Source organism: Oncorhynchus masou, chromosome 33 (genome assembly GCF_036934945.1).
Source record: "Oncorhynchus masou masou isolate Uvic2021 chromosome 33, UVic_Omas_1.1, whole genome shotgun sequence".
In the NCBI taxonomy this organism is placed as follows: Eukaryota; Metazoa; Chordata; class Actinopteri; order Salmoniformes; family Salmonidae; genus Oncorhynchus; species Oncorhynchus masou.
The window spans coordinates 31,446,093-31,468,339 of record NC_088244.1 but is presented as its reverse complement, the minus strand read 5'-3'; the positions used below and the strand labels follow the sequence as shown (position 1 = coordinate 31,468,339).

At 41.2% G+C, this 22,247-nt stretch overlaps 1 protein-coding gene and 1 long non-coding RNA gene across 4 annotated transcripts in view; one reads left to right on the top strand and one right to left on the bottom strand.

The window, feature by feature from the left end:
* Positions 1-22,247, top strand: part of LOC135528253 (rap1 GTPase-activating protein 1-like) — an 88,306-nt gene that overhangs the window by 2,762 nt on the left and 63,297 nt on the right. For 2 of the 3 annotated variants that reach the window (XM_064957212.1, XM_064957210.1), the window contains exon 2: positions 16,571-16,606. In XM_064957212.1, the coding sequence (XP_064813284.1) occupies positions 16,571-16,606 (36 nt within the window). Of the gene's footprint in view, positions 1-16,570; positions 16,607-20,358; positions 20,644-22,247 lie in introns of those variants that run through there. The other variant, XM_064957211.1, reaches the window with a different exon arrangement.
* On the bottom strand, positions 11,900-22,137 carry LOC135528255 (uncharacterized). The gene is made up of 3 exons (XR_010453525.1): positions 21,438-22,137; positions 16,553-20,010; positions 11,900-14,792 (listed from the first exon to the last, which is right to left on the bottom strand). It is a non-coding gene; the product is annotated as an uncharacterized LOC135528255 (long non-coding RNA).

Genomic DNA, 22,247 nt, shown 5'->3' with positions numbered 1-22,247 from the left:
AGCAACATCTCAAGACATCAGTCAGGAAGTTAAAGTTTGGTTGCAAATGGGTCTTCCAAATGGACAATAACCCCAAGCATAATTCCAAAGTTGTGGCAAGATGGCTTAAGGACAACAAAGTCAAGGTATTGGAGTGGCCATCAGAAAACCTTGACCTTAATCCTATTGAAGATTTGTGGGCAGAACTGAAAAAGCGTGAGCAAGGAGGCCTACAAACCTGACTCAGTTACACCAGCTCTCAGGAGGAATGGGACAAAATTCACCCAAATTATTGTGGGAAGCTTGTGGAAGGCTGACCCAAGTTGACCCAAGTTAAACAATTCAAAGGCAATGCTACCAAATACTAATTGAGTGCATGTAAACTTCTGACCCACTGGGAATGTGATGAAATAAATAAAAGCTGAAATCATTCTCTCTACTATTATTCTGACATTTCACATTCTTAAATAAAGTGGTGATCCTAACTGACATAAGAAAAAAAACTAAAAACTGACATTTTTACTAGGATTAAATGTTAGGAATTGTAAAAAAACAAGTTTTAAGGTGTATGTAAACTTCAGCTGTACATGACACAGTATACATGTCAAGTGTCAGTGTGTAGCGGCTCTGTAACGGTCGTCGTCTGATGAAGAAGGATCGGACCAAAGCGCAGCGTGGTAAGTGTTCATGATTTTATTGAAAACTGAACACTAGAACAAAAATAACAAAGTGAGGAATGAAACAGTCCTGTCAGGTGCAGACCACTAAACAGAAAACAACTACCCACAAAACACAGGTGGGAAAAGGCTACCTAAGTATGGTTCCCAATCAGAGGCAACGATAGACAGCTGTCCCTGATTGAGAACCATACCCGGCCAAAACAAAGAAATACAAAACATAGAAAAAATGAACATAGAATGCCCACCCAAATCACACCCAGACCAAACCAAAATGCAGACATAAAAAGCTCTCAAAGGTCAGGGTGTGACAGGGTCGGACGAAGTGAGGCGCACTGAGTAAAAACGTAACTTTACTAGAAATTAAACCAACAATATATCCCACACTGGGAAACACACCAGCTCAGAAATACTGACCACTTCACAACGAACAAATGCACACAAAAACCATGGAGAAAACAGGTTTAAATAATGAACATGTAATTGGGGAATTGAAACCAGGTGTGTAAAACAAAGACAAAACAAAAGGAAAATGGCTAGAATGCCGGTGACGTCGACCGCCGAATGCCGCCCGAGCAAGGAAAGGGACCGATTTTGGCGGAAGCCGTGACAATACATTACCGCTATGTGTTGAGTCTGGATGTCATAAGGTGAATTCACCAATTTGTAAGTCGCTCTGGATAAGAGCGTCTGCCAAATGACTTAAATGTAAATGTAAATGTGAGTTCCTTTCTGCCTAGCTGCAAGAGGTTTTAATGGGGGTGTGGTTTTTGGGGTCACAGTTGAGGCTGTTCTGAGATGATCTTACCAGACGTGTGAATGTAATGCTGATCTGAAGTTCTTAGTCAAAACACATAAATGTTCATCGGTCTTCTGCTGTCCTTACAATTTGAGGTATATTCTATTGTGTTGCATTAGACAGTCCTTCTCAGTTCCTCTATTTTAAGTGGTTTATTTAGGCCTGTTTTCTCCATGCAGGAGATTTTGTGTTGACTAGAAACGGGTTATGGTTTGATTTCCCCCGATCAAGCCAGCCCAATACATGGTGAGCCATGGTGAGCGTCAGTCATATCCTAAATGAGAGACAGTTACATTTGTTGTCTCTCTGTACTCTCCTCCATGTTGTTGTCTCCTCCATGGTCTCAAGCTCAAGCACACATCTTGAAGGGCCCTTCCACATACAGTCTTAATGGGACTCGTGAAATAAACGGTGAACTATGTCTTTGTCCCAGATCAGGACACTCTCTCCCCACTGGGCACAGACGTCAGTTCATAATCTATTCCACGTTGGTTCAACATCATTTCATTGAAATTAACAGAAGAGGACGTGGAAACAACTTTTAAATTACGTGGAAATAACATTGATTCAACCAGTGTGTGCCCAGTGCGTCATCTTCCCCATGGCCCAAGATCACAGAACCTCAGACAAAGGCTGCATGCACTCACTGAGGATTTTTACTCTCCTGTTCGCTTGTCTACAGTGCAATGTAAAGCACTGAGGGAAGAAAAGACAAGGATTAGTGTGTGTAGACCAGGTTTCTCCAACTGGTGGTCTTGTGAATTTTCCTTGTTGGATATAAAAGACTGTAAAAACACCAGAAAACCAGCAGCAAGTATTCCCACGCATTATAAAGAGACACGGGGGGGGGGGGGTGTGTGGTATATGGCCGTTTTATATACCGCAGCTAAGGGCTGTTCTTAAGCACTACGCATCGCGGAGTGCCTGGACATAGCCCTTAGCCATGTTATATTGGCCATATGCCACAAACCCTGAGGTGCTTTATTGCTATTATAAACTGGTTACCAATGTAATTAGAGCAGTAAAAATACATGTTTTTTTCATACTTGTGGTATATGGTCTGATATACCACGGCTGTCAGCCAATCAGGGCTCGACACCCAGTCTATAATATGCTTTAGTCAAATATTATATCCGTTTGGGCTTCTTGCGGTCAAATTGCAGTCTACAAGTTATTTGTAATTATGTTATGCACCCCCAATCATCCGCACAATAAAAAAACTGCCCGTGGATGTATGTACATGATGATCCCTGGTGTAGACTCTGTTCAAGAACAAACAAGTGGAAAGGGTCATTGTTGTGAATGTGGATCAGACCAACAGCAAATTATATTCTAAGCAGTCAGCTGATTTGAGTAGGGCAGCTTCCTCCAATGATATTCCCAGTCAGTTGATGAACAGATGCCTTACAATTTAATGTTGTTTAGGAGCAATACTCCTCTACAGTACAAGAACACCCTGTCTCTTCCTTATGAGAGGGTTGTATCCAACCTTGTGGGTTTTAGTTTTAAATTATTAAATTCTCTAGTCTCTACAGAACACAAAAACAACATGGAGTGGGCATCTTTTTTTTGTCCTGATGGTCAAGTTTGCATGACAAAAGCTCAGCCAATGATTACATTGGAAGGCGAGGCCTCTTGAGTTTTAGAGACTGTTCAAGTGGCTCTCTCAGGGCAGGGGCAAAACAAACAGGATATCTAGGCCATACAAGAGGGCTGTATTCAAACACTGAACAGTATTCAATATTCACACTGACATTCACATTCACATATTTATTCACAACGGAAAGCTACCCTGCTTTGGAGAAAAAGGGGGAAGCATAGGTTGAACTAGGATGTACATACAGTAGGCTACCCTTAGGGCAGGATACCTTGCTTAATTAAGATTGATGTAAAAAAAAGCTTTCAGCTTTCTACTCCCCTGATTGTGGAGTCAGTGACACATATTTTTAATCTGACGATTATCTCAGGTGCTCTACCCGGGGTTTGGAAGGCAGCCCGTGTGCTCCCTCTCGAAATTGTCTTGCCTAGCCAAAACCTTTTGAATCATTAATCAACTGTCAGCTTAGACCCTTCCTAGCTACGAGATGTATAGCAACATCTCTGCTGCGACTTTGGTGTTAAATGATGTGGTAAAGGGTATGGATAAGAGGAAGTGCTGCCCTCTTTGACTTATCAAAGGCTTTTGACTACTCTTTATTGATTCAAAGATTGTCTGTAATCCGTATGGCTTATGCCAGCAGCATACCACCCTGCATACCACTGCTGGCTTGCTTCTGAAGCTAAGCAGCGTTGGTCCTGGTTAGTTTCTGGATGGGAGACCAGATGTTGCTGGAAGTGGTGTTGGAGGGCCAGTAGGAGGCACTCTTCCCTCTGGTCTAAATAAAATAATATACTGTATATCCCAATGCCCCAGGGCAGTGATTGGGGACACTGCCCTGTGTTGGGTGCTGTCTTTCGGATGGGACGTTAAACGGGTATCCTGACTCTCTGAGGTCATTAAAGATCCCATGGCACTTATCATAAGAGTAGGTGTGTTAACCCTGGTGTTCTGGCTAAATTCCCAATCTGGCCCTCAAACTGTCACCTAATAATCCCCAGTTTACAATTGGCTCATTCATCCCTCTCCTCTCCCTGTAACTATTCCCCAGGTCGTTGCTGCAAATGAGAACGTGTTCTCAGTTAACTTACCTGGTAAAATAACAGATAAATAAAATAAAAATGGATCTGGTGTCATGTAATTGGTTTGAAAATGACTTGACACAATGTGTTTTTTCTGATGGTGTTCAGGTTTCCTTGATTTTACGAAAGGTGTCCCACAGGGATTGATTTTAGGTCTTTTACTTTTAAATGTATATAAACAATGTTGATCTATCTGCAAAAAAAGTGTAAAATACACCTGTATGCAGATTACACTGTTGTGTAGGCTATTTCCCCCAAGGTTGACCAGGCTCTTTCAGAGCTTCAATCTGCCTTTATTGTTTTGCAGAAAGCCTTTGTTGAACTGATGATTTATGCATATGTAAATTAGATGGTGCCCTCATTGATCGTGTCCCCCTTTAATAAATATCTGGGCATCTGGATTGACGAAAATCTATCTTTCAGAAAGAATGTTGATGAGTTAGTTAAGAAATTATTATTTATAAGGGGATTATGTCATAGGAATAGGTCATGCCAAATCATACCGGTTATAGACTATGGCGATATTGTCTATATGAATGCAGCTGCCACTGTATTGAAGCCATTGGATGCAGTTCATCATAGCACACTATGCTTTAATATGGGCGATAGGTTCAGTAGACATCACTGAATTCTGTATTAGAAAATAGGCTGGCCCTCTTTGAAGTCTCGTAGATCGACGCATTGCAGTCTTTTTGGTTATACTGTAAAAGCCCTATACAGCATAAACTTCCGCCGTACCTTACTTCATTGATAATTTACACACATACGAGATACCAGACCCGGTCTCAGGGATGGCTAACTCTGGAGATCCCTTCTATCTCCACTGAGTTAGGAAAATCTCATTTGAGTTTTTTTGCACCTTCTTGTGGAATAATCTCCAAGGCGCTCTACAATTGGATGAAATGGTGCCTCTAGGGCAGGGATGTCAAGCTAATTTTGGTTGTACAGTGCATTCGGAAAGTATGCAGACACCTAGACCTTTTCCACATTTTGTTACTTCACAGCCTTATTCTAAAATATATTAAATAAAACAACTAATCCTCATCAATATACATAAAATACCCCATAATGTCAAAGCAAAAACAGCAAATCTATTAAAAAAAATCAGGATTCAGACCCTTTGCTATGAGACTCGAAATTGAGCTCAGGTGCATCCTGCTTCCATTGATCATCCTTGAGATGTTTCTACAACTTGATTGGAGTCCACCTGTGGTAAATTCAATTGATTTGAGAGGATTGATTTGAGAGCAAAAACCAAGCCATGAGATTTGAAGGAATTGTCCGTAGAGCTCCGAGACAGGATTGTGTCGAGGCACAGATCTGGGGATGGGTACCAAAAACTGTCTACAGCATTGAAGGTCCCCAAGAACACAGTGGCCTCCATTCTTGTTTGGAACCGCCAAGACTCGTCCCTTAACTGGCCGCCTGGCCAAACTGAGCAATCGGGGGAGCAGGGCCTTGGTCAGGGAGGTGACCAATAACCCGATGGTCAATCTGACAGAGCTCTAGAGTTTCCCTGTGGAGATGGGTGAACCTTCCAGAAGGACAACCATCTCTGCAGCACTCCACCAATCAGGTCATTATGGTAGAGTGGCCAGACAGAAGCCACTCCTCAGTAAAAAGCCACATGACAGCCTGCTTGGAGTTTACCAAAAGACACTTAAAGGACACAGACCATGAGAAACAAGATTCTCTGGTCTGATGAAACCAAGACTGAACTCTTTGGCCTGAATGCCTGGAGGTAACCTGGCACCGTCCCTACGGTGAAGCATGGTGGTGGCAGCATCATGCTGTGGGGATGTTTTTCAGCGGCAGGGACTGGGAGACTAGTCAGGATGGAGGGAAAGATGAACAGAGCATGTGTTTCTCTGTCTGTCTCAGAGGTGACTGGTCTGATCTGTTATGGCAGGGCTAGCGACAGCATAGCCTATCAGCATCGCCATGCTCTGCTCTGGTACCATTGTGTGTTCATAGTCCCAGCTACACTGTACTCCACTGTATTGGAGCATCAATGTGCACATTCAGCCACTTCACTCTCATTTACTCCGTCAATGGGCTCATTCAGCTGCCCACATTATACAGTACAGTCAGCCTGCTGGCCCTGGACCTGGGCTCATTCACTATTGTTGTTGGCCAATATTTGTTTGTCAGACATTGAATGGGAGGATGGTGTGGCATCCATTTGTCCAGAGGCTTTTTGTGTTTTTTTTCTCTTTCCAATCTATTTTTATGAGAAGTTTCTATTTCCATCACAGTCATTCTAGTCAGTTGAATAGTGGAAGTGTGGATGATAGAATCAGCTTTATTCCACTTTATTCAAATGCAGAGTTAGGGATTTTGACATGTGGTTGTACTTAATTCTCTGTACTGGACAATGATTATAAAGGTGATTATGATCCAACCATTAATTGATACATTGTGCCCCTGGACTGAGAGGATGGACATTCAACACGTTAATTGAACTATATATTCTTTGGTATCTTTTAGTTGTTGCTGTATTAGACTAAGCAAAGGTGAGATGATGTTGAAATGGTGCTGGAATAGTGGAGGCAGCTCCTGTTTTCTCTGCGACTTGCGGTAACTCTCTGCTGTTCAAAATCAATAGTTGTTTTAGTAGTCCAAAAATGTCGGAAACATTACCTTGCTTGACCATGCTGTAGGTCATGTAACTGTTTGTTACAAGCGATCTGTTTTGTGGACTTCACTTCAAGATGTTGCTCTCCGATTTTGTACTAAAATAAATGTGTGGTTGAATTTATTCTGCCACTGTGTCTTCTTATTGTCTCGGCCTTAGGCCTATATATCACTAGCAGGTTATAGAGCAAACAACGCAGTTCTCACAACACAGGTTGTAATATGGCTTTTTTTCTGGATTAGCTTCCCCAGTGATTTTCCCATGCACCACTACTGCATTATTCCAATGTTGTTATTCTGCATTTCAAATGATCATCAAATGAAAAATAGATGGACCAAGTCCTGGTAGTGTTCCTATTTGGCAACCAATACACAGGAGCTAGAAGAAGACTGTTGTTTGAGCTTTCAGCTGAATTCTCTTACAATCCCCTCACGACCTCCTTTGCAATCTTGCCCGGTGATGACTCAATTGCTAAAATTGTTGGCATAAGTTATTTTAGAAAATGACATTTCTATTCTTGCATTTTAAAAAATTGACAGAGATATGCAAAGCAGTTTTTTTGCCAAGTGGTATTGTGGGTATTACGCTGTTGCCTGAAGTGACATCCCATGTCCCGGTGGAAGCAATGTGAGGGTCCTGCTGTGCTCCTCCTGTGTTTCTCTATGGGACAGTGAATCATCTCACAAATATAAGACAAGGTGGGAAATGGTCAGTTGAAATCTGAGGGACATGTAAAGAGCTAAACTTTAACACTGACAACTTCTTGGATGCTACGCCATTCAAGGTTTGGGCCAGTGTCTGTCTGTGAGACGAGCCTCAAGCTGTCTTTTCCTCGCTGTTTCCATGGAAACGACTAGCTTATTTTTAAGCAATAAGGCCTGAATGGGTGTGGTATATGACCAATATACTGTACCACGGCTAAGGGCTGTTCTTTCACTATCAGTCCCAAGACCCCAGCAAAAATCTGCTTTTCATTTATCTGACTTTCATTTATCTGCTTGTCCAGCCTTAATATTTACCCTCACAATGAAGTGTTGAACTATTTTCTTTTCAGGACAACCAGGGCTACAAGTAGAACACAAGACAATTTGACATCAACAGTTGCATTCATGATTTTATTGACATGAGGTCTGCCAAAGCAAAAACCTGATAAAAATGTATTTATATGAATGCTGTAAGTACAAAAATGGTTTTCTCAGTGGAAAATGAATATCCAACTAGTCAGTGACAACTGTGTGGAGTTTGTGACAGCTACTATGTGAGCTTATTACAGTATTATAGGCACAATAATACTGTGATCTTCTATGTAGAAGAACTCCTTACCTTTTAATGACTCTTGTGTAGTTTGTGAGCATCATAGAGCAAAACATGTTACATGTGCATGTTCGTGGGAGTCTCAGCTTTTCATAGATTTTAGTAGTTTGTAGCTCAAACCATTCTGACTCTACCTACAGATGTTTTTGTAAAAAAAATAACCTTCCCCGGGGCCCCTTCGGGATCCGCCCTTGTCTCACAAACACCGCTCTTGCTAAGCCCCCACTAATCACACATACAGTTGAAGTCAGAAGTTTACATACACTTAGGTTGGAGTCATTAAAACTAGTTTTTCAACCACTCCACAAATTTCTTGTTAACAAACTATAGTTTTGGCAAGTCGGTTAGGACATCTACTTTGTGAATGACACAAGTCATTTTTCCAACAATTGTTTACAGACAGATTATTTCACTTATAATTCACTGTATCACAATTCCATTGGGTCAGAAGTTTACATACACTAAGTTACATACACTTTAACCAGCTTGGAAAATTCCAGAGAATTATGTCATGGCTTTAGAAGCTTCTGATAGGTTAATTGACATCATTTGAGTCAATTGGAGGTGTACCTGTGGATGTATTTCAAGGCCTACCTTCAAACTCAGTGACTCTTTTGCTTGACATCATGGGAAAATCAAAAAGAAATCAGCCAAATCCTCAGAAAAAAAATTGCTGCAGGAGGGACTGGTGCACTTCAGAAAATAGATGACATCATGAGGCAGGAAAATTATTTGGATATATTGAAGCAACACCTCAAGACATCAGTCAGGAAGTTAAAGCTTGGTCGCAAATGGGTCTTCCAACTGGACAATGTCCCTATGCATACTTCCAAAGTTGTGGAAAAATAGCTTAAGGACAGCAAAGTCAAGGTATTGGAGTGGCCATCACAAAGCCCTGACCTCAACTATATAGAACATTTGTGGGCAGAACTGAAAAAGTGTGAGCAAGGAGGCCTACAAACCTGACTCAGTTACACTAGCTCTCAGGAGGAATGGGCCAAAATTCACCCAACTTATTGTGGGAAGCTTGTGGAAGTCTACCTGAAATGTTTGACCCAAGTTAAACCATTTTAAAGGCAATGCTACCAAATACTAATTGAGTGTATGTAAACTTCTGTTCCACTGGAAATGTGATGAAAGAAATAAAAGCTGAAATAAATCATTCTCTACTATTTTTCTGACATTTCACATTCTTAAAATAAAGTGATGTTCCTAACTGACACAAGACAGGGAATTTTTACTAGGATTATTTGTCAGGAATTGTGAAAAACTGAGTTTAAATGTATTTGGCTAAGGTGTATGTAAACTTCTGACTTGAACTGTACCACTGGTTGGTACCAACAGATGCTAGAAATATACAAATCTAATGGTACAACCCAAAAGTCTGTAGCTCAAATAACCTATGTTTTAGACGGTTTAGAAGTCCTAAATCACGCTAGCATGATGGTGGGACTCATTGGGTTAAGATACCGAACTGTGGAGGAGAGGCATGAAGAAACAGTATTCTTGCTTGGATCAGGTGTATTTTTCACCCTCTTAGCTGTTTCACACCACCTGCAGATCTGCAGTCCATGTGTGTATTTACTTGAGCTCTACTCAACCATGACTTCTTACTTTAACAAGAGACTTAACTCAAGCCACAGTACATCTTTGCTTGGGGGCCATGTGGTGCAAAGCATGTTAGGTTGGACATGGCCAGGCAAACAGGCTGAGAATGTGAAAATACAGTATGACTCAGACTCGTATTATAATGCATATGCTGCATTGCCTAAAACACTCCATCCTGCTCGGAGTCAGAGAGACAAACAGAAAGTACTGTTGTCCTGCTGATAAAGGTGAAGGATCACCATTTAGTGCATGGGTGTCAAACTCATTCCATGGAGGGCCTAGTGTCAGTTAAGACCTAGACAACCAGGTGAGTGGAGTTCCTTACTAATCAGTGACCTTAATTCATAAATCAAGTACAAGGGAGGAGCAAACACCCGCAGACACTTGGCCCTCGGTGGAATGCGTTTGACACATGTGATTTAGTGTCAGCACTTTTCTATTCGAAACCCAGCCCAAGGTAAGGCTAGCTTTGTGTTGCTAGTGGAATTCCACTCTGTGCTGGTAGCAGTGATATTGAATCAGATAAAAGGTCAGGTTTCATTATTGTGGGAACATTTACACTTTTTCAGTTGATAACATTATACCTCCAACATAATGATAGCCTTATGTCAGCATAATATTAATACGAGTATTTTCATTTATGATAGTAAACAAATGGTTACAGTTTCTTCTCCAGAGTAGTTTCTCATTCCCTTTGTATTGGCCTCACCCTCAACCCAGTTAATAAAACTAGGGCAATTATCCTGTCAAGTAAAGTAGGCTACACCTTACACTACATAAGTACACGCTATGTACACACACACTCACACCCCCTACATACACCTCACACTTCAATAACAAGAATGAAAATGAGCAGCTTCATGTCCTTATCTGTCAACATGTCAAATGTTGCCTAACAAATATTTAGTGTAGGCCTAGCGACATGTTTGACAGTGTGTAGCTTAGTGTTTAGAGAGAGGTCAGAGTCTTGTTTTGAAGTGAACCAAAGCTTGTGTCTACACTAGCTTGCAACCCATGTTCGTCTCCTCACATTGTTGAGCTGAGCAACCCCCTTTCTGATGGAAAATAGAACAGGACAGAACATATTCCCAGCAGGTATTTTAGGTTGGAGCCTGCATTGACCAAGAATCTAGCCGCACCCTGGCTTGATTTCATTTTATGGGAATTCCATGCAACCTGAGAATGGGTGGGACCCACAATTTTTAAAGATTAGAAAACATTATGCTTGTGATGCTCATGAAGCCTGCACTACAATTCTTAACATAATATCCCGATGCAGTTAATGCTTACTCCTTCCAAGCAGTTTAAAATTTATTCTACCAAAGGAAATGTATGTATTTTTTGTACTGTATACAATGTTATAACTACAGCACACATGTCAGGCTTACAGCACCCTCAGGACTATTGTCACAACATGACAGTAGTCCTCCTTTAAGAATGAGAAGGACAGTGATTAGTGAAAGTACCTTTACCATTCATCTTACCCCTGTGGATTATTGTCCCTTTCCCCTCAGTGAGGCTGTATTTTCTTTTTCTTTCTTTTTATTTTTGTACCTTTTCCACCCCAATTTCTTGATATATCCAAATGAGTAGTTACGGTGTTGTCTCATCGCTGCAACTCCCGTACGGACTCGGGAGAGGCGAAGGTCGAGAGCCATGCGTCCTCCAAAACACGACTCTGTTGCACCAATGTGATGGAGGAAACACTGGACAACTGCCGACCGAAGTCAGCGTGCATAGGCCTCTGGGCCGCCACAAGGAGGCGCTAGAGCACGATGGGACAAGGACATCCAGGCCGGCCAAACACTCCCCTAACCCGGAAATGCTGGGCCAATTGTGCGCCGCCTCATGGGTCTCCCGGTTACGGCCAGCTGTGACACAGCCTGGGTATGAACGAGGCAGTATATTCTCAGTATATATATTCTGAGAAAGAGTATATTCTGAGAAAGAGGTAGTTGCTTTAAGGATTTTATTAGTTCTGTAAAGTGACCACATGGGTCTTTCTTCAAACGGAACAAAATATCAGTACATGATTAAATAAGGCTGTGGATATTGCGTGTGCTCCCTCTCCGGGCCTCTAGGTCACCAGGCTCATTATGGTGCACACCTGTCACCGTGGTTACGCACATAATGACACTCGCCTGGACTCCATCACCTCCTTGATTACCTGCCCTATATGTAACTGTCTTTGGTTTCTTTATTATTGTTTCTGTTTCATGTCTGTGCGTTGTTCGTGTTTCGTATTATGTTTTGTTTATTGATTAAATCACTCACTCCATGAAGTTGCTTCCAGACTCTCAGCGCACATCGTTACAGTGGAAGTAACACTGTATTCTATTCCGTGACATCAGTATTTCAATCAACCATGTATATATTTACATGCATTTTAGTCATTTAGCTAGAGTGACTTACAGTTAGTGCAGTATTTCCAGTGGAAAATGCCTGTTGTGTCCATTCATCTTTGAAAAACCTTTGAGTTTTGCTGAAAGATTGAGCCTGTAGACAAGGCTGAAGGTGAAAACGGTGTGCATGACATTGATTGATTTGTTTGTTTTTGCTTGCAGTTTGTACAAAAAACAAGTCTGGGTCAAATGATATATACAACGCCTTCAGAAAGTATTCACAACCCTTGAATTTTTCCATAATTTGTTGTGTTACAGTCTGCATTTAAAATGGATTAAATGTAGATTGTGTGTAAGTCAAAATGGAATTATGTTTTAGAAATTAAAAGCTGAAATGTCTTGAGTCAATAAGTATTCAACCTCTTTGTTATGGCAAGCTTAAATGACTTCAGTAGTAAAAAGTTGCTTAACAAATCAGATAAGTTGCATGTGCAATAATGGTGTTGAACATGATTTTTGAATAACTACCCCATCTCTGTACCCAACACATGCTGTACAGTGCATTCGGAAAGTATTTAGACACCTTGACTTTTTTCCCCAAAAATGTGTGTTACAGCCTTATTCTAAAATGTATCAAATAAAAAAAACATGTCCTCATCAATTTACACACAATACCATGTAATTATAAAGTGAAAACCGATTTTTATAAATGTTTGCAGATTTATTAAAAACAAACTTAAATGTTTACACAATTATTCAGACCCTTTACTCGGTACTTTGTTGAAGCACCTTTGACAGCGATTACAGCCTTGAGTCATCTTGGGTATGATGCTACAAGCTTGGCACACCTATATTTGGGGAGTGTCTCCCATTCTTCTCTGCAGATCCTCTCAAGCTCTGTCAAGTTGGATGGGGAGCGTCGCTGCACAGCTATTTTCAGGTCACTCCAGAGATATTCAATCGGGTTCAAGTCCGGGCTCTGGCTGGGCAACTCAAGGACATTCAGAGACTTGTCCCGAAGCCACTCCTGTGTTGTCTTGGCTGTATGCTTAGGGTTGTTGTACTGTTGGAAGGTGTACTTTCACCCCAGTCTGAGGTCCTGAGCGCTCTGGAGCAGGTTTTCACCAAAGATCTCTCTGTACTTTGCTCTGTTCATCTTTCCCTCGATCCTGACTAGTCTCCCAGTCCCTGCCACTGAAAAACATCCCTACAGCATAATGCTGCCACCACCATGCTTCACCGTAGGGATGGTGCCAGGTTTCCTCCAGATGTGACTCTTGCCATTCAGGCCAAAGAGTTCAATCTTGGTTTCATCAGACCATAGAATCTTGTTTCTCATGGTCTGAGTGTCTTTAGGTGCCTTATGGAAAACTCCAACCGGGCTGTTGTGCCATTTACTGAGGAGCGGCTTCCGTCTAGCCACTCTACCATAAATGCCTGATTGGTGGAGTGCTGCAGAGATGGTTGTCCTTCTGGAAGGTTCTCCCATCTCCACAGAGGAGCTCTGGAGCTCTGTCAGAGTGAGCATCGGGTTCTTGGTCACCTCACTGACCAAGGCCTTTCTCCCCCGATTTCTCAGTTTGGCCGGGTGGCCAGCTATAGGAAGAATCTTGGTGGTTCCAAACTTCTTCCATTTAATAATGATGGAGGCCACTGTGTTCTTGGGGACCTTGAATGCTGCAGAAATGTTTTGGCACCCTTCCACAGATCTGTGCCTCGATACAATCCTGTCTCGGGGCTCTACAGACAATTCTTTCAACCTCATGGCTTGGTTTTTGCTCTGACATGCACTGTCAATTGTGGGACCTTTATATAGACAGATGTGTGACTTTCCAAATCATATCCAATGAAAGGAATTTACCATAGGTGGACTCCAATCAAGTTGTATAAACATCTCAAGGATGATCAATGGGAACAGGATGCACCTGAGCTCTCATAGCTAAGGGTCTGAATAATTACTTTGTCGTTATGGGGTATTGTGTGTAGATTGAGGATTTTTTTCTTTGAATCCATTTTAGAATAAAGCTGGAACTTAACAAAATTTGGTAAAAGTGAAGGGTCAGAATTTCAAGCACAGATTCAGTGACAGTTCAGAGGTTTTCCAATGCCTTGCAAAAAAGAGCACCTATTGGTAGATATGTAAAAATGTTTTTTACAAAAAATAAAGCAGACATTGTACATCAATTTGTTATTAATTACATTTTGGATGGTGTATCAATACACCCAGTCACTACAAAGATACATGCGTCCGTTCCTAACTCAGTTGACAGAGAGGAAGAAAACCCCTCAGGGATTTCACCATGAGGCCAATGGTGACATTAAAACAGTTAGAGTTTAATGGCTGTGATAGTAGAACTGATGTTGGATCAACAACATTGTAGTTACTCCACTATACTAATCTAATTGACAGAGTGAAAAGAAGGATGCCCGTACAGAATACAAATATTCCAAAACATGCATCCTGTTAGCAACAAAGTCATACTGAAAAAAATGTGGCAAGGAAATGTACTTTTTGTCCTGAATACAAAGTGTTATGTTTGGGGCAAATCCAATACAACGCATTACTGAGTACCACTCCTCAAATTTTCAAGCATGGTGGTGACTGCATCATGTTATGGATATGCTTGTCATCTGTAAGGACTCGGGAGTTTAAGGATAAAAAGAAAAAGAATAGAGCTAAACCCAGGCAAAGTCCTAGATGAAAACCTGGTTCAGTCTGCTTTCCATCAGACAACTCCATCTTTCAGCAGGAATATAACCTGAAACACAAGGCCAGATATACACTGGAGTTACTTGCCAAGACAACATTGAATGTTTCTGAGTGGCCTAGTTAAATCGGCTTGAAAATCTATCGCAAGACTTGAAAATGACTATCTAGCAATGATCAACAATCAACTTGACAGAGCTTGAATATTTTAAAAAGAACAATGGGCAAATATTGTACAATCCAGGTTGGCAAAGTTCTTAAGAGACTTACCCAGAAAGCTGTAATGGCTTCTAAAAGTGATTCTGACATGTATTGACTCAGGGGGTAGAATACTTATCTAATGAAATATATTAGTGTTTCATTTGACCATTTAATAAAAAATATATATTTAATTCTTCTTCCATTTTGACATGAGTATTTTGTGTAGATCTTTGACAAAAAACTGACATAGTTTAATCCCACTTTGTAACACAACAAAATGTGGAAAAAGTCAAGGGGTGTGAATACTTTTTGAAGGCATTTTAGGCCTATCTTGTGATGCAAAGAGGTCAACCATCAGAATGTTCATACCAGCTCTATTTCCAGTAATGGTACTGGGATTCCTGGGATGTAAGTTGGGTTGTGAGTCCATAGAAAATGCAGACGACTCCTGGTGACAGAATAGACAGAGATCCATGGAAAGATGAGTAAGAGGCCTGGATTCCTGAAACTCCACTGGGAGTCTGGGTGGAGTCCCAAAAAAGTCCCAAAATGGCACCCTATTCCCTACATAGTGCACTTCTTTTGTCCAGTCATATGGGCCCTGGTGAAAAGTAGCATACTATATAGGTAATAGGGTGCCATTTGGGATGTGACCCTGGACATCTGATCATGGACTGTCATCCCAGTAGGGGGGAAACATTAGCGTGAGATCAGATCCACAGTAGAGGAGACAGCTGTAGGAGGTCGTTTAGACATCTCAAACATCCCACTCACTAGTTCCCAACAATCACTACAGAGCACCGACCCCTTAGTCATGCTCGTCCTGGAGAATAGACTGTAGGAGTCCAAAAGCAAGACTGGGCCAGATCAAAAAATGTGTTTGTGTACCAAGTCCCATTGTACCATCTACTGACATAAATTGAGAATCACAGGCTGGCAGTTGATTTAATTCACATCCACGGTGTATCATTTGATCATATGACTAGAGCCATATGAACACCACTGGTTTCAAAATGTCACATGAAGCTCAAGAGGTCTTTAGGAAGTCCTGGTCATGCGAGCATGCTTTGTTTGAAAGACGGGTGCACCCTGCATTCAGTAATGGAACAAGTGGAGTTTGTGTGTCAGGAAATGCAGGACTGGCACCGATCCCTACAAGTGCCACTTAGTTATTTAGAGTAACTGCTACTCCCCAACGCATTTTCTGTATTATAGTGTTTACGGCACTGAGCTGAAATGGCCATGTTTACTGAACTGAAGTAGTGCTGTACACCATCCTTTTTCTCAGCTCAAACTTAAAAGCAATGTATTGTGTAGCCAAGCAGACTGCTGTACTCCCTGTGAGATCAATAGAAGACCTTATGTATAGCACTGTCTCTCTTTGTTAGAAAACAAAAAAAACATTAACTATTCATGTTGGTGCCAGTGCTCTTGGGTTACCCCACATTACAGTGGTTGATTAAAATAGATTGAGAAAGCTGGATTGTGAGAAGCAGCATTGGTACAAATGTCAGTTTTAGACATCTATTCTATAACTGTGGATCACAAGGACAGTATTAAACATTATTACAGTAAATGGATAATAGAGGCAGCAGCTAGACTAACTCTCACCTCTCTTTTTCTTTTCAGAGTGGACAAGACTTTCTCCAGGGCCAGAAGCATATGGTGAGTTCCTCTTCTTCTGATTCTGCGTCATGTAGTATCAGTTACACTGCAACTTAAGGACAACTTATTGTATGTGAAGGATACATACAGGCAGGGCTCTAAATGAACTGTTCTCATTGATAGCACGGTTGTGCCTAACTTCAAAAAGTAAGGAGCACCAGACAAAATTTAGGAGCACCAGAAAAAAAATACTCTTTTTACTGAAAATGACTGTCCTATCATTCTCAATTTTCATCAGTTGTTACCTTGATTATGTAGAACGCATCACAAGAGAATGGGAAAGACAGAATAAAAACTACTTTTAATAATTGTATTCAAAAGTGCAACAACAAACCTATTTATTTAGGGTGTGTTCAGAAATTCACTCTGGCTATCTACTCTGATTTCAGAGCACTCTCGTCTGAGTGTGCCAGAGCACGGAATAACTGATGAATTTAGGAACGTTCAACACCCATTGAATATGGCCAGTGTCAGTAAACATTGGCAAAAAAAGCATAATTAAATTGTTGACAGAAGCACAGTTACAGTCACCAACGCTCTGGATAACATGAAAACAGCCTAACCAGCTTTGCTACGGTGAGTAAAATGGTTAGAGTGGGGTGTTCTCTAATTTATGTCTGGAAATAGCTAGCTAACTTTAGCTTGTGTGTTAGACTGCAGTTGTTGTCAGAACGCTCGGATCACCCTACTCCTCGGTCAGAGCATCCAGAGTGCGCTCTAAACGCTCCGAGAGCCATCTGACAAAGCTCTGAATTTAGGAATGCCCAGACCACACACTGAGCATTCTCTGGCACTCCAGAGTGAATTTACGAACGCACCCATAGATTATTAGTTTTGGACAGACAAATGTAACGTACAAAACAGTAGATTGATTGTATTCAAAAGTGCAAAATAATATGTATATAGGTGATTAAAATAACTTTCATTGTATTTAAAAGTGCAACTGGAAACTGTTATACATTACTGCATTTAGCGAACAGATAATAATAAAACATAATACAAAACTATGTAAAAAAATTAATGTTGTAAAAAAGCAACAAGCTGACTATGAACTGACACTTAATTAAATACATGTTTAGTCTCCTCTCACAATGACTAATCGATTTCTTAGATATTGAATGTAGCTAATAAATCAACTAGCGTTTAGGGTTTGGATGTCCTAAGGAACCGGGATTACACTAACCCTCTTCCCGTATAGTAGCAATGATGTTTGCACAGGACATCACGTTTCCAAATGTGGAGTTGATTTGTCATAAATGTTTTTTTCTGGGTGAGTAACATGGGTCTGAATTTGGTAAAAGCCATCTACTCTTTGGTAATGCAGTAAGCGGTGTAAAATGTCATCTCTAGCTCTGCCTGTTGACCAGCTTGGGCTGTCACCTGTTGCCTGTCAAATACTGCTGGTAGCTAGTAGACGTAGCGATGTTGCTCCAGCCCCTGTCCCGATGCACTTGATGTGCTTTTGGCTTAAGTAATGTTTTAGCAACAACTCGTGGTTTAGGTTGCTGTGGCCAGTGGCAAAATAAGTCTTCCTGCTGATATTACTCCACACTTTCGACAGTACTCACAGAACATTGTGTTGCTAATTTTGTCCCTCCTTAGCTACTTGAATTCGCAAAGCTACCCCTCTCGGAACATGTAGAGCTTTTTCTTTTTCTGAGGAGATGGATCTGTAGCAGCATCTCCGAAGGTCATCATCATCTTCTGTTTGTGGTTGATCATTTTCATCATTTGTTTTTTGTCAAAGAAAGATTCAGTTCCACCACATTTCATTGTTGTTGTTGTTCTTGCTAGCTATAGCTCATGCCATTACTTCGCTCACAGTTCTGAGGGAATGTTTGCATGAAAAGGGATTGGCTGTGTGCCTGGCGTTTGATTGGTTTAAATAGCTATATTTAAACATTTGAAGCTTTATGATTGGTTATTATTTGTAAACAGTGTATCTTGTTTGAGCAGTGAATGTTTCATTGTCTCGTACCGGATAGGTGCAATGAAATGTGTTGTTTTACACAGTCAGTCAGTCATAGTAGTACAGTGCCCCTGGAGCAAATTAGGGTTAAATGGATACTTTTTATATTTACCCAGAGTCAGATGAACATGTGGATACTAGTTTTACGTCTCTGTGTCCAGTATGAAGGAAGTTAGGCAGTAGTTTTGCAAGCCAATGCTAACTAGTGTTTGAGCAATGCCTTGAAGTCTATGGGTCTCTACGAGCATTGACATATTTTTCACCTTGACAGCTCGGTATTCGAACCAGCAACCTTTCCGTTACTGGCCCAATACTCTAACCAATAAGTGACCTGACATATTGGATTCTTTTTTTTGGCACACAGTGCTCCCAAAATAAAGGTACTGGTCTCACAGCAAAAATGTTTTGTCAGATATGTGACCAAATTGGTCGCACTCTAGAGCCCTGCATACAGGTGAATGATTTCCACAGAGTAAGGCTTTTGTCTCCTCCCAGGACATTCTGTTTGTGAGAAACTAGTGAAATACTAGTACTCAGACGTCATGCACCCACTATTTTAGAAGGGGCACAAAGTACGTGAGGATGGTCATTATGCCCAATTCTATCTAAGCATACCTCTTTACCTCATTGTCATTTTAATGAATGATGCACATTGATTCTTTGAGAACTTCTATGCCTTAGGAGTTTAGTATAACTGCCACGCTGGTATATAGTAGCGTAACCCTAAATATGCTTCTCTGCTAAAATCTGGGTAAAAGATTGAAAGGAATAGGAGTCTTATTCAGTACTTGCTTGCTTTTCTAAAGCTTATCAAACTTACCAGCAGGCATGCCTGCTAAGATAGTTAGACATGCTACTTTATTGATAGCCTGAAATGGCTTGGTAGCTAGTTATCAGGTTGGGATATTGGAAACCTATCTAGCTGGCTATGGTCATGACACCTGCCTCTGACGCCTCTATGATAAAAACTTTAACAGTTTCACTTGAGATCCCACAGACTGAGTAAAGTAATACACGAGCCACTGATAGAGAGGGAGAGCAGTATGGGACACCGTCCTGCCCAGCCGGTCTGCCGCACTCCCCGTCCCAAGTCCCATTATCACAGTAAAGGCACTGCCTAACTGTTCTGTAGTGTTGGCAGGACGGGGTGGCGCAGGCGAAGTAAGGCTAAGGCTCTGTTCTGCTGCTGAGTGGCATGTGGAGCCTGGCACCGACACTGCAGACACACGGACAGGAGCAGACGGAGCTCAACTCTCCCTGGCTGTCCTGGAGGTTGAAGGGTTGCACTGGATGTCAGGCCGACCTCCACCCCCCTCTCTCTCGCTGTGTGACCGCACCAGGACAGAGGCTCTCTGCTTAGTCCCTGTGGGAGTACTCACTCAGGAGCATGCATTCTCTGTCTGGTCAAAACCAGGCCTGCATTACTCAGCACTACCTGAAACACAGGAGGAGATTAGAGTAGAGGGGAGTAGGACCACTTCCTGATACTGCAGAACATTCCTCCTGATACTGTAAGACAATTTGGGAATGCAGGGCTTTTTACATTTCTATAGTAATACTTATTCGCTGAATGTAATTTAGAGCTCAATAGCAGTCTTGGATTGGTCTGCACAACCTCTTGGCATGGCCAATTAGGATTAAATCAATGCTAAAACAGAGAAAAGTTGAATGACACAGGTTCTACGTGGTATCAGCTTTCCTTCAATATATTCAGCTGAAAAACAATAGGTGGAGGTGAGTCATTTTCAAAAGAACCTCAAAGACCTTTCCCAACATCTCTCTAATGTGGAAAAAAAACAAACCGCTAACAAAGCCAATGAGAATCATGTGGCTGCATGTACGTTGCAGGCTTGGACAGAGGTCTCCCAGAAAGTGCTGTTTATTTTGTAGGCCCACAAAGAGGACTTGTTGCAGGAAGTTAATCTGCTAAAACTTCCAAATGACAGTTTTGAGATCATGTAAAGAAGCCTGGTGTTTATCAGTTAACCTCTAGACAAGAACAATAAAAAACACAAGATACCAACATGCCTTGCTCACCTTTCCGAATCGGGAGACCAAAGAAAATCTGGTGAGTTTCCCTTTGTCTGTGCTATAGAAAGGAATTTTCTATTGTTTTGGCGTGTGGAAATAGCAATGCATTTCCTGTGCATAATGGCATATTGATAAGGGTATTTGTTGAACCACTTTACTTGGGACAGACCTGAAGACGTCAGTTGAATTCACCAAGTACCGATGTTTGAACAATGTGTTAACACCTTTGATTGGCCCATTGGTACACGGTAGACAACTATATCAGAAACGGGGAATTTGATGAGCAATATATGCTGCTAAAATGCTAGCGAGATTTTCTCTACTTTTCCATAATGGTGCCAGACTGCCAGATTTTATTTCTCAGGTAGACAGTTTACTTCCAACAGCAGATAATTGGGATCAATGTTTTGTTGTTTTGCCACCTTCATCTGCTCTGTGACCAGTCTAGTTCTCTCTGTCTGTCTTCCCTCTGAGTTATGTAGGTCAGTGACTGTCCCTACCTGAAGACATTCGCATTAATACTGAGTCATACAATAAAGACAGTCAGTGATTAGTTCTTCTCATGCTGTTTGGGCTGATTAGCATTTACTGTGGAACCATGATTCACCCCTCTGTGTTTGCTCAATGTTATGTAATGCTTATGAAGGCTCATGTCAATTCATATCACAATACCAATAGTGGAGTTTGTCACATTTAGCTGTGTCTATTTCCATCCTATATCCCGCAGCAATGGCAAATATGAAGTTATGTAGAGTAGAGTGATTGCAAACACCCTGAAGCGAATGAGAATTTAGATAAAAGAGAGTGCCAGTCTGTGAACGATCTACTTACTGCTCTGCAGTCTGCTCCCTCTCTGAGGTTCCGCGTGTGTGTGTGCAGCGGTCACTTGTCCCCCTTCCCCCGCCACTCTCTGCTCCCTCCCTAGCCTCTCTCCGCTCTCGCCTCTTGTCCTCTCCACGTTGCTGCAGCGAGTGGAGCGAATGTATTAAATCCGGTACATGTTGTTAAATGGCACCACAGCTCTCCAAGGCATAAATAATCATATTTTTTTTAAGTAAAAAAAATACATTTTCGAAAAAAGTTATCTACCTTACATTTTTTCTGTGCTGTCTAATTATTTAATCGGTTCCTTTTTGTTCTCCTTCAAACATCCAATTTGTAAGTCGCTCTGGATAAGAGCGTCTGCTAAATGACTTAAATGTAAATGTAAACATATTTTTTACTTTGGAGAATTTGTCATTGAATGAGAGACTGAGGGACAGCGTAAGTGTAAACGTGACGTCATTATTACGTAATGACGTCATCTTGCGACTTCTAGCGACAAACGGAGCAACCAACAGCTACTTTCCTTGAAAATAGTTAGAAACTCTGCTTTTATCATTCCTGCGGCTTCTGCCAGATTTGAATAGTGCTCTGAATATTCCTGTGAAGAACTCACAACATTTTTTAAATGTATTTATTTAAAAAATTATTTTTATCAACAACAAATCAATACAGAAAGTACATGAGGGAACACAAGTATATATAGATTATATACAATGGACAATCGCGCTAGGGGGTACAATAATCACATTACAATTACACAAGGACCTTAATGTGTTTTTTTGTTTGTAAATTTACATTTGTGAATGTGAAATTTGG